This window comes from Mustela erminea, chromosome 15, assembly GCF_009829155.1.
Source record: "Mustela erminea isolate mMusErm1 chromosome 15, mMusErm1.Pri, whole genome shotgun sequence".
Lineage (NCBI taxonomy): Eukaryota > Metazoa > Chordata > Mammalia > Carnivora > Mustelidae > Mustela > Mustela erminea.
In genome coordinates, this window is record NC_045628.1 from 65,192,778 (window position 1) to 65,205,932 (window position 13,155).

General features: G+C 42.7%; 1 protein-coding gene and 1 long non-coding RNA gene across 6 annotated transcripts in view; one reads left to right on the forward strand and one right to left on the reverse strand.

Annotated features, from left to right (window-relative positions):
• Positions 1-4,335: 4,335 nt before the first annotated feature.
• On the reverse strand, positions 4,336-9,868 carry LOC116574421. The gene is made up of 3 exons (XR_004279284.1): positions 8,817-9,868; positions 8,648-8,719; positions 4,336-4,371 (listed from the first exon to the last, which is right to left on the reverse strand). It is a non-coding gene; the product is annotated as an uncharacterized LOC116574421 (long non-coding RNA).
• A 121-nt stretch (positions 9,869-9,989) lies between these two features.
• Positions 9,990-13,155, forward strand: part of MRPS31 (mitochondrial ribosomal protein S31) — a 36,448-nt gene continuing 33,282 nt past the window's right edge. For 2 of the 5 annotated variants that reach the window (XM_032315144.1, XM_032315147.1), the window contains exon 1: positions 9,992-10,208. In XM_032315144.1, the coding sequence (XP_032171035.1) occupies positions 10,093-10,208 (116 nt within the window). In that variant the 5' untranslated portion in view covers positions 9,992-10,092. Of the gene's footprint in view, positions 10,209-10,647; positions 10,737-13,155 lie in introns of those variants that run through there. The other 3 variants (XM_032315145.1, XM_032315148.1, XM_032315146.1) reach the window with 3 other exon arrangements.

Genomic DNA, 13,155 nt, shown 5'->3' on the forward strand with positions numbered 1-13,155 from the left:
GTAGATTCAGTATTACGCAAGTACATTAAATGGAAGCGAATTCACTTTTCACTATTAAGCTAAACTGCTATTTTATCATCTTTGCTGCTCTTCTGTAACTTTCTGTAATTTCACCCATTTTCAATATTTTTATATAATTATAATATACGCCCAACATCATCTTTCAGTTTAGCAAGCCACTAGTCATTGAATCCCACTTCTAACTCACTAGCGAAAAAATTTCAAACGATCATTAATTCATAGAATGCTTTGGAATCAGAGCAGTTTATATATATATATATGGTGTGTGCATGTGTGTTATGATAATAAACACAATTATCATATTATCTTCTAGACAGCTGTCAGCAAAGTCTTCAAATCTTTCATTCTCGTAGCTGGGCCAATCCTTTCCCTACTGCACTGCTGTGACACCTGAGGAAGGTCTAATTCTCAACCCTGGTTCTTCCTGTCTGTCCATCTTATTGCACAGAACCAGCAATGCCTTTCTGTAGCTCAGGATATGACCTTTCCTAAACTCTCAGACTGGCCTTGAACAAAGATGTGTTATAATTCAGAATATTTGAAAAACTCTTACCAAAATCCAAGACTAAATGTACATGCTGCTTTAAAATACAACTGAATGTGACATCAATAACATTTTTACTTCTAGATTTCTGCCTTCGACTCACAGATTCAAGATCTGCAGCACCATGAGCTCGCTAGAAACAATATTCTCCTTAATTTTTAAAATTCTTTCATTTTCTTCAGCATCTGCATGTAGAACTATATTAAAATTCTTTTTTTTTTCAAGATTTTACTTATTTATTTGACACAGAGAAAGAGATCACAAGCAGGCAGAGAGGCAGGCAGAGAGAGAGAGTGGGAAGCAGGCTCCCTGCTGAGCAGAGAGACCTATGGGGGCTCCATCCCAGGACCCTGAGATCATGACCTGGGCCAAAGGCAGAGGCTTAACCCACTAAGCAACCCAGCCACCCCAGAACTATATTAAAATTCTTAAAACAGGGGTGTCTGGGTGGCTCAGTGGGTTAAGCTCTGACTCATGATTTTGGCTCAGGTCATGATCTCAGGGTCCTGGGACTGAGTCCTGTGTCGGGCTCCACGCTCAATGGTGTGTCTGCCTCTCTCCCTCTCCCTCTGCTCCTCTATGTGTGCTCTCTCTCTCTCAAATAAATAAATAAATCCTTAAAAAACATTCTTAACAACAATAACAATACACTCTTCCTGGAATATCTAGTAAGAGTTGAATGATGAAGGTTTAGGTCCAGAAGTAGTAATTGCTGAAAAAATTGGCTTTGGTGTTCTCTAGGAGTGCTGTGTTTGAAATCAGAAGACAGCCTTTAAAGGAGAGTGCTTCTTAGCCTTCTAGATAGTTTAACATCCTCAACCAAAATGCTTTTCTGCAGAAGCTTCAAGTTTGGCAAACACATCTCTGCGCCAGGAGGATAGGTCCACCCCAAGTCAAAGTGACAGAAGTTCTTGTGCCTAGGACCCTTCTAGACCTTGCCCTATGTATATCTTAACCTAGCTGTTCATTTCTTTTTCTTTTTCAAATTTAAATTCAATTAATTAACATAATGTTTTATTTATTTCAGGGGTACAGGTCTGTGATTCATCAGTCTTATATAATACGTAGTATTCGTTACATCACATACCCTCTCCCAGTTACCCCATCCCTTCCCTCTGCCCCCAGCAATCCTGTTTGTTTCCTATGATTAAGAGTCTCGGGGCGCCTGGGTGGCTCAGTGGGTTAAAGCCTCTGCCTTCAGCTCGGGTCATATCCCAGGGTCCTGGGATCGAGCCCCGCATCAGGCTCTCTGCTCGGCGAGGAGCCTGCTTCCTGCTCTCTCTCTCTCTCTCTGCCTGCCTTTCTGCCTACTTGTGACCTCTGCCTGCCCAATGAATGAATAAAAAGTCTTTAAAAAAAAAAAGAGTCTCTTATGGTTTGTAAGAGTCTCTTATAGTTTGGGACTTATGGAGTCTCTCTGGTTTCGTCTTGTTTCATTTTTTCTTCTCTTCCCCTATGATCCTCTGCCTTAGTTCTTAAATTCCACATATCAGTGAGATTATATAATAATTGCCTTTCTCTGATTGACCTATTTTGCTTATCTAGCTGTTCATTTTTAACACCGCTAGTAATGGGGCTGACAAACACAAATACCTCTTGAAATGGAACACAGTGAAAAATATAACTTCAGTTCTGTATTTCTCCTGATTTAAAAAAACTAATCTAATCACTAGGAAACAGGAAAAAAAATAAGGATGTGCTACAAAATAACTCACCTGAACTCTTCAAAAACCTCAAGGTCAAACACCTGAAACTAATGTAACATTGTGTGTCAACTATACTTTAATTAAAAAAGAAGTCAAGGTCATGAAGGACAATGATGCACTGAGAAACTCCACTCAAAGGAGATGAAGAGGCATGGAATTAAATGCAACCTGTGATCTCTGATCGGGTCGTGGATGAGGAAAAGAGTTTCTTTTGCTCTTGCTATAAAGGACATCATTGTGACAATTGGTGGAATTTGAATAAGGTCTGCAGATCGAATTATAGTGTTGTATTGATGTTAATTTCCTAATTTTATAATTGCACTGTACTTATGTAAGATAATGTCCCTTTTTTAAAAAAAAAAGATTCTATTTATTTATTTGAGAGAAGAGATCACAACTAGGCAGAGAGGCAGGCAGAGAGAGAGAGAGGGAAGCAGGCTCCCTGCTGAGCAGAGAGCCCGATGCGGGCCTCGATCCCAGGACCCTGAGATCATGACCTGAGCCGAAGGCAGCGGCTTAACCCACTGAGCCACCCAGGCGCCCTCTTTTTTTCTTTTTTAAAGATTTTATTTTATTTTTATTTATTGGCAGAGAGAGAGATACAGCAAGAGAGGGAACACAAGCAGGGAGAGCAGGAGGGGGAGAATCAGACTTCTACTGAGCAGGGAGCCCGATGCTTGGCTTGAACCCAGGACCCTGGGATCCTGACCTGGACCCACGGCAGAGGCTTAACCATTGAGCCACCCAGGCGCCCCTCTGCAACTTATTTTCAAGTGTTCTGGGAAAAATAACAGGCAAGAGAATGAAAGTGATAAAAACAAACGTGATAAAATGATAACATTTGGGTAGTCCGGGAAATATTTGTACAACTTTTGCAACTTTTCTGTATGTCTACAATTATTGAAACATTCAAGTTTCATTACAAAAACAAAGTTGTCTTCCTTACAGCTTCTGTAATTTTTAAACTTTCAAAGGATATTACCATTCGTCTTTCAATTTTAAAGTAGCAAACACTTCTATAGTGCTTATTGTGTGCTAGGCACTGTTCTAAGCAGTTGTACACGTCTTAACCCACTTAATCCTCATAGCCACCTTGAAGGTAGGTACCATTACTATTCCCTTTCCACAGATAAGGCATCTGAGACCCAAAGAGGGTAAGAAAACTTGACCAAAGTTTCTTGGGCAGAGCCTGGTCCTTCACTATATACATCCCAGAACAACCACATTCTACTGTGTCTATTGCACCTTCTGTAGAGGTGTTGTTATTGTTGTTTTTAAAGATTTTACTTATTTATTAGACAGAGAGACACACACCAAGAGAGGGAACACAAGCAGGGAGAGTGGGAGAGGGAGACGCAGGCTTCCTGCTGAGCAGGAAGCCTGAAGCGGGGCTCGTTCCCAGGACCCTGGGATCACAACCTGAGCTGAAGGCAGACACCTAATGACTGAGCCACCCAGGTGCCCCCATGTTGTTGCTGTTGTTTAAGATTTTATTTTTAAGTAATCTCAACACCTAACATGGGCTTGAACTTGCAACCCTGAGATCAGGAGTTGTGTGCTCTACCAACTGAGCCAGCCAGGTGCCCCCTGAGCTACGAAGTTTTAGTGTGATTGTTTAATTTTTCATTTCTTTGCTTTCGATTAAAATACAAATAGTATAAAAACACATGTTAGAGTTTATTTTTCTTTAATTATGTGAACTTTGTGGGTAGTCTATGTCGCATGGCAAACTTCAAAGAGTTTTGTCTGCTTATAGTATTGGACCCAATGTCAGTTTGTCTCCAGGTGTTAAGGAGGTGAGGAGCTCCATGAAGTTAGCTCTCTAACATACCTCAGCAAATCCTCCCTTTTTTATTGACTTCGACATCTGCTTGGCATTGTGAAGTAATGCTAAACAATTAGTATAAATATTTGAAACATATTTGAAGCATCAGTATAAATATTTGAAACCGGGGGCACCTGGGTGACTCAGTCCATTAAGTGTCTGACTGTTGATTTTGGCTCAGGTCATGATCTCAGGGTCCTGGGTTCAAGCCCCGTGTCTGGCTTCCTGTTCAGTGGGGATTCTTCTCCTTCTCCTTCTGCGCCTCCTGCTGCTCTCTAAATAAATAATAAATAAATAAAAATATTTGAGACCTTAATATTTTCTTTAGTGATCCTTTGAACATTCATGACTTGTCTATGTATTATTTTAGGACACCTTGGCATCAGGGGCGCCTGGGTGGCTCAGTCATTAAGCGTCTGCCTTCAGCTCTGGTCTTGACCCCAGGATCCTGGAATCGAGCTCTGCATCGGGCTCCCTGTTCTGTGGGAGACCTGCTTCTCCCTCTCCCACTCCCCCTGCTGTGTTCCCTCTCTTGCTGTCTTTCTCTCTGTCAAAAAAAAAAAAAAAAAGTTACCTTGGCATCATCTCTAACGTTATTGCATAATGGCAAATTTATTGCTACTTTTCTTTTTAAAGATTTTATTTATTTATTTGAGAGACTGAGAGAAAAAGAGAGAGAGAGAGAGAGAGAGAGGGAGAGACAGCACAAATGGGAGGGGAGGGGCAAAGGGAGATGCAGGGTGGTGCGGAGTGGTGATCGCAGGATGTTGAGATCATGACCTGAGCTGAAGGCAGACACTTACCTAACAGAGCCACCCAGGGACCCCCCCAATTTATTGCTACTTTATTCACAAGGGTTATCTCATATTTTATAAGCAAAATCAAATCAGATTGAATAAGCCCTTTTTTTAAAAAATAGTACAATCAATATCTATAATCTTCATCTGAAACATAGGCTCATTAAAATCTCTCCAGTGGGCAGCTCCCTAAAGCTTTGTTTGCTTTTTCTTAATTTGTCTTACCACACTAACCTCAGAGGCATGGTTTTGCCGACACCAGCACTTGGACGCTGTCAAGTGAACTGTGACATTCGGGCTGGAATGATGCCAGTGAAACACAAACATGCCATTGAGGCCGCATGAGAGCCAGTGAAAAGCCCTGGTTGGGAGTCAGCAGGCTGTGGGCTGGCACTTACTAGTCACGTGACTTCCGGTGACTCCGTGAACTTCTCTGAGGCTCATTTTCTTGTTGGTACAACGGGGATAAAAATCCTTGCTCTGGGGATAAAAATCCTTGCTCTGGGGCACCTGGGTGGCTCAGCTAGTGGGGCGTCTACCCTGGGCTCAGGTCCTGATCCTGGGATGAAGCCCTGCACCGGGCTCCCCACTCAGTGGGGAGTTTGCTTCTCCCTCTCCCTCTGCATGCTCTCTCTCTCAAATAAATAAATAAAATCTTTTAAAAAAAATAAAAATCCTTGTCCTGGCTTCCTCTATTAGTATCACAATGACCAAATTAAATAATGTATGTGATACTTCTTTGCAATATTTTATATAAACTGAAATGAGTTCTTAAACAATTATCAAAATAGTTGGATATTTAAAAAAGAAAAAAAGACAAAACAAGACAGCAGAGTGGCTGGTACAGTGAATGGACGTAATTAAAAGTTTGCTGAGAGATGGGAGCAAGTCTCCAAAGGTGGGCCCTACGAGCCACTCCTCCTAGGGTCCCGGGGAGGTACAGTTCCTTTCCTTAGAATCTGGGCTGGCCTCATGGCTTATTTTTACCAGCGGAATACCACGGCAGTGATACTATGTGATTTCCAATGCTGGAAAAAGTTGTGCAGTGTTACTCTGGGCCTCATGGAATGCTCACTGTATGTAAGGCTATATGGTAAGTTGGTCTCTATGTAAAAAACTCAAATGCTCTAAGATGTTACTTTGTAAGGAAGCCCAAGCTAGCCAGGTAGAGAGGTTCAGGGGAGGAGAAAGATCTCTTTTCCTTCTACCCATCTTAGGTTCAATGGCTAGGACCCTGTAAATTAGACTAACAGAAGACAGTTTAACAAGAGAAAAACAAATAGAAGTTCATTAATGCATATGCCGCACAGACATATCTCTGTGTCTGAGAGCACTCAGAGATGAGTAATTCAAAGAGGTGGTTAGAATTGGGGCTTTTATAGCATCTTAAGAAAACAGTGGTGAATTTTCAGGGAAGTGACAAGAGCAGGGCAAAGGATTTTCAGTTTCTAGGGCAGCAAATCGTAAAAAGGCAAATATATGGTGGGGGGGAACTAATGTAAACTAAGGGATAGTTAGTAAAGTTATTTATGTGGATTCCTTTAGTGCCATTTCTGGGCTGACATTTCTAGAGCGGTAGCCAGTGCTTAAATTGTCTTTCCTGGTAGAGAAGGGAGGGGGAACACCTTCAAAAGTTTATGTCCTGCGTTTAGGCAAATAGGGGGAGGGCAGAGAGCTCCACTTGTATTTGCATCTTAAATGTCCACAGGTCAAAATGACCTTTATGACCCAAGTGGTATATTTTAAGGTGGCATATTTTGCTACCCTTCAGAGGCCACGTGGAGAAAGAGGAAGCAAGAAAGAGAGAGAATATTACTCGGCCAGGCCCTGTGTCTTCCAGCCATCCCAGCTGTGCCATTAAATATGTGAATGAGATGTTTAACATCCGAGACATCCAATCCAGACTAGCTGCAAACTGACTGTAGCCACATGACTAACCCCAAGGGGGAACCACCCAGCTGCACCCAGTGAACTACAGAACTGTGAGAGAGAATAAATTGTTGTTTTAAGTCATTAAGTATTGGGGTGGTGTGTTACACAGCAATCTGTAACTGGAATATAGAATAATTTTTGCCTTTTCCGCTCATGGAACGCTTGTCGAGTTAATTAGTGTAGAATTTCATGAGACATTTAGGACAAAGTCCCTGATGTATATCAGGACCTATTTCAGTTGATTGGCTGCCTCTTGCCAAAGGCACATTGTTCTAGAAAGTGCATTTCAGGGGGCACTGAGAAGAAAATGATTAGTGAGTCCATGGCAGAATAGAAGAAGGAGGAAAAACATTTTCTACTTTCAGGCTACATTTTTGTTGCTTTTATAAATGATTGCTTTGAACCATCGCACAAATTGTACTTTTTCAAAGGACAGGTTTTTTCTTTTCTTTTTCTTAGGATATATTAAATTTCTCCTGTGGTTTAATTTGTGACTGATTTTATAATTGCAGATTTCTAACTATTTTAATTAACTTTTTTGTTCAAATCAGTTTTGCTGAGCTATATCATTTACATACAGTAAAAATCACACATTTTAGGTGTACAAGTCTTGAGTTTTGGTAAGTGTGAAAGGCCATGACCCCCACCAGAATCAAGATATAGTTTTTTTTCAGTAAGTTTTTTTTTTAAGATTTTATTTATTTATTTGACAGACAGAAATCACAAGCAGGCAGAGAGTCAGGCAGAGAGAGAGGGGGAAGCAGGCTCCCCACTAAGCAGAGAGCCCGATGTGGGGCTTAACCCAGGACCCTGAGACCATGACCTGAGTCGAAGGCAGAGGCTTAGCCCACTGAGCCACCCAGACGCCCTGAGTATTTCAGTAAGTATAAAAAGTTCCCTCATGTTCTGCGGTACCCAATCCCCTCCTTCCATCCCCACTTTCTGGTAACTTTTGATCTGATTTCTTCCCTTTAGCTGTGTCTTCTTCACACTGTTATGGAAGCAGAATCATACAGTGTATGGCCTCTTACGTCTGGCTCTGTTTGCTGAGCATTAGGACTTTGACGTTCATCAGAAGTAATAGTCTGATCATCACTTTTAATAGTACACCAATTATAACACTTTGTATTTATGTGTATCCTAAATGAATGTAGAGTTATAAATAGCTAAGTAAGCCACACTGTGATTGTAGTGTATCTCAAAATTTTGTCTGAAGACCACCTGCACCAAAATCACCTAGGTTCTTGCTAGAATCTCGGATTCAGATCTTTTGAGCTACTCATTTATGTGTTTAGTGAGTGCCTCCGTGTGACTTTATGCATAAGTAAAATCATAAACCCTCAGGTATTCCAAGATGAACAAGAATATCAGAGTTAAGTGGTTCTGAGTTTGAATCTAGCTCTGCCATTGATTAGCGGCAAGAAGTTGGGCAAATCCTAAACTCTCTGCACCTATTTTGTACTTGGAAATAATTAATGTATTCCCCAAATACTTTTGAGCATCTATCATATGACAGGCACGGTTCTAGGAACTAGAACTGCAGCAGTGAATAAGACAAAGTCCATTCCCTCACGGAACACACATTCTGTCAGAGTGAGATAACAAAAGCACATAAATTTGAGATAAATTTCCATTGGTGGTACTCTGTAGAAAATGAAACAAGGTTTTGGCATAGAGGGTACCTTAGTTAAGATACAATCTAGACTACCTGTCACAGAGAAACTAAGAAATATATTTAAACAAGAAGGAAGGGTTCCCCTCCCCCCTTCCTCTGTGAGAGTCTGGAGGAGGCAGCAAGGGACAGAGGTAGGGTGGCTCTCACCTTTATCTCTGAAAGCCTTCATCTCTCCATCTCCTAGCTGCTTCAGCTCCTATAATCTTGTCTGTATTCCAACTAGGAGGAAAGAGGAAAAGTTTTAGGGGAATTTGTGCCCATTTTTTTATGGGTACATCACTTCTATTCACATTCTGTTGATAAAATGTAGAGGTACCTGTCTGCAAGGAAGACTGGGAAATGTTTCTTCTGTAGCCACAAAGAGGGAAAACTCCAGAGGAAGAGGCAGATGGGGATTGGTAGACAACAACGATCCCTGCCAGAGACTGGGACTGGGTGGTGCAGGAGGCTGTTTTAACTAGGGTAATCATTAACGGCCTCTTCCGGAAAGCAGTAGTTGAGAGTCTGCGCCGCCTGAGTGGCTCAGTCTTTTGAGCGTTGGACTCTTGGCTTCGATGCAGGTCCTGATCCCATAGGTCCTGGGATGGAGGCCCACCTGTGGCTGTGCACTCAGCAGGAGTCAGCTTGGACGTTGTCTCCCTCTGCCCCTTTCCCTATCTTTCAGTCTTTCTAAAATCAATCAATCTTACAAAAATTTATTTAAAAATTTAAAAAGAAGAAGAAAGGAAGAAAGTTGAGCTAGGGTAAATTTCAGTCCTTACTAATTCATGAGGCACATTTTCCCAACGTGTTTATGACTCGTACGCTTTTCTGTATTCCCGTTTACAAAACACTCGCCACCAATCTTGATTCCCTCTTGAAACGGTAGGGAAATTGGCGTCAGCCTTCGGCGGCCACCATGCAAGTGCAGTCCAGAGGTTCGCGCGTGACCTACCAGCCGGCCTTCTGCCGGGGTTTCTGCTCATGCACGCCGAGGTCTGACCCCCCTCGTTCAGCCTTCGTGGCCTTCCTCAAGGGCAGGACGAAGCCACGCCTTTCTCTTGCTCATTTTTCTCTCTGAAACAATTTTGGGGTGGGGGGCGGGCGAAGAAACATACACGTCTCATGTTTTGACGCTACATCAAGAACAGAGACTGAAAAGAAATACTAATTTCTATGATCCAGGGTAATTTTTCTCTTTTAACCTTGTGGCCAGGGGCCATTCTGAAAATGTGATGAACGCTGTGCACCTTCTCCCCCAGACAGCGCCCAGTGGGGTCAGTTCTCCGCCTCTTCCCCGCCCCTCAAAGTAGTATTGCACACTAGATCTTCCTCCACTCTCTTCCTCTCCCGCGCTGGTCCTGATGCCTGAACCCGCGCATCTTAGCTGAACTCAGGCATCCACTCCACCTAGGCCACTAGAATCGCCCGGACGCCGCTTACGGGGCCGGGCCGCGGACGAGCCCGGAACTCAGTTACAGGCCCCTGTTGCCCACCGGAACGTGAAGGGAAGGAACGCGCCAGGCGGCGGAACGGAAAGAGAGAGCGGGGGACGTGTTTGGCGGAGGGACGGCCTGATCGTTTGTGCTCCCAGTTGGGTTTGTGTCTTGGCGATGTTTCCGAGGGTCTCCGCGTTCCTACCTCTGCGCCCTCTCTCCCGCTTCCCTTTATGCTCTGGAGGCTCAGAGGCTGCGATTGTGCTACTCGGTGCTCCGCACGGAACGGTCAGGTACCGCATTTGGGCGCTGTTGGCCCTGCGGGTGTCAAGGCACCCTCCGGGGCGTTCAGTGGTCATTCTCCGCTTCCTGGGGTGGATGTTCCAGCCCGCGGGATCTCAGAGGCCGTTGCTTTAAAGCTGAGGAACGGGAAATCCCAGAAAGCTAAAATGACTTGCCCAAGGTCATAACGGGGGTGAGAAACAGAGCTCGGGGTACAAGGTTGGCTCCTGTCCCGAGCGCTCCGCCACGCCTCCCCCCATTCAGTCCGGGCTCCAGAAGCAAAGTTGTCTCACCCACTCCTTTTTTTTTTTTTTTTAACTTCCCGAGACTATAACGGTCTCATTCCTGCCTCCATTTTTTTCTTTGATTCGTCATTTAAAGTACTCACACTGTACCGATACTGGCGTTAAACCCCGAATAACAACAGTTCTGCCACCACGAAGCTTGTAGTTCACCAAGCATGCAAATCAAGTTTAGCGGAGTGAAGCTGAGATGGTGTGGGCAGCACAGAATGCTTTATTAATTCCAGTCGTGGCTGGGTGAGCAAGTCCGGACAGCTGACTGTTGCAGGAGAGGTTCAGAGTATCCTTTCCGGAAAAGAAGTCTGATAAAATCTAAAGGGGGATCAAGGGTTGGAGCTAGCCAGGCAAGAAAAGTAGTCATGCATACTTCGTCTTGCTGGTCATTCTCCAAGAACTCTCATCATTATGGAAACTAAATTCTACTGCATGTAGTCCAAGCAGAACGATTTGGAGCCAGGGTTACTATGGTTGAGTGTAGCTCAAAGCAGGTTAGTAGCAATAGAGATGGGGAAAAGTAGCTGGACAGAGGAGAACAATTGCACAGGTAGAATTGATATGAGGTGACATACGAAATAAGGGTAAGGTAGAGAAAAGATTTAAGCAGGCTACCCTACAAGACAGGTGTACTGTTAATGTTAATAGAAGATTGAAGAGCACCTTTGAGAAAGCTTTTAAAATATGTCATAGTTTTAGAATTCAAAATATCTGTTAACAGTAAGAAGCCCCTTCAGTACAGAAGGGTGAAAAACGGTTAGTCAGTGTGAGAGGCGAGCTCTTGAATGTGATTTTGGATGTGTTGTATTTGAAGTGCTGATGAAATGCTCTGAGTGGAAACAAGCCCTGGTGGGAGGTTATGACTGAAGTTTTATTACTTGAGTATTAGGGAGTTACTGCCCGTACATGATTTTCCTGCACTAAACATAGATTACTTTCTGTGGCCCCCTAGTAGTCTTGGAAGGAAACATTGAAAGATGGGAGGTTATATGTGAGATTCTCCTGATTGCCACCTTTGTTATAATACCTTTAATATTTAACTTTAACATTGAAATAATATTTTCCTAAACTGAATTGTACCGTATATTGAATGATATGATGAAGATCCTGTGTACTGATTATAAAGATCATCATTATGTAATTAGTTTTGCTTTCTAATTGTTAAGTGCCTCTAGTTGATAGCCTTTCACATTTTTATAAGCAGATCAAATAGTTTGTTTCAGAATTCTTGGCAATAGCCATTTTTTTTTTCATTAAAGGGTCCCTAGTCTGATATTGCTATTGCCTAGCTTTGAGAAGTTGATATGATATGTAGCCCAGGGTCTGATATGCGGTCTTGAGATGAGTCCTATCAGAAGCACGTGGCATCGTGGTGAAATGCAGGTCCTTGCGCAGCATACCAAACTTAGCAACTCAGGAATGTATTTTAAATAAGCTCCCTACTGGGGGCGCCTGGGTGGCTCAGTGGGTTAAATAAGCTCCCTACATAATTCAGATGATCCCTAAAGGTTAAGAACCACCGATTTAACCTCTTTAAGCATCAGTTTCTTGTATAAAACAGAAGTAGTGAAACCTGTCCTGTAAGATTGTAAGGACTAAAGGACGTGTGTCACGTAGCTCCTCAGATATGTGGTCCTCTGATGGGCAAATTCAGTATTACTTTGAAATTTGTTAGGAATGCAAACACTTGGCGTCCCTCCTCAAAGCTACTGCATAAGGATTCCTTGATGGGAGGCCTAGGTAATTCTTATGCATATTGAAGTTTGAGATGTTCTAGCCTGTTAGCTTCAGAAAGATAGGGACCATGAGATTCTGATTTACTATTGTATCCTATCATCAATGCATAGTATAGTATCCAGCACAGAGTAGATATTCATATATTCATTGTATTTAACAAATGACTTTGTACATTTTACCTTTCTAATCTAACACATTCATTAGCTTGTTACTTTTCTAATATATTTTTTTTAAGATTTGTTTATTTGGGATAGAGAGTGTAAGAGAGAGCACACCCAGGAACGGGGGGAGGGGGGGAGGAAGAGGGAGAGGGAGAGGGAGAAGCTGGCTCTCCACTGAGCAGGGAGCCCCACATGGAGGATGTGGGGCTGGATCCCAGAACCGTGGCCTGAGAGGAAGGCAGATGCTTAAGTGATTGAGCCACCCAGGTGCCCTAGCTTTTCAATTTCTTCAGTATCAGGACCCCTGGGTGGTGCAGTTGGTTAAATGTCTGGCTCAGTTTCAGCTCCGGTCATTATCTCAGGGTCCTGAGATCGAGCCTCACATCGGGCTCCGTGCTCAGCTTGTTTGGGATTCTTTCTCCTTCTCCCTCTGCCCCTTCTGTTGGTGCTTGCGTTCTTGCTCACACGCTCTCTCTCTCAAATACATAAATGCATCTCTAAAAATAAAAGTTCTTCAATATCAAGTATCAAAAGGTTTTTAACACCACAAAAAAATTTTAGATATTTGGGTGACTTAAATTTGGCAGATCTTTTGCATGAATTTGAAATAGATGTAATCATTTGTGTCATTCTTTTTCACAAATGTATTTAATGAAAAAAGTGGAAAGTACCATTGAATATCCTTTTTACTGGTCCATTTCAGCTTAGTTTACAAATGGTGATTGGTTAAATGACATGCAGCTCAGTGAGAAAGTTGATCAGAT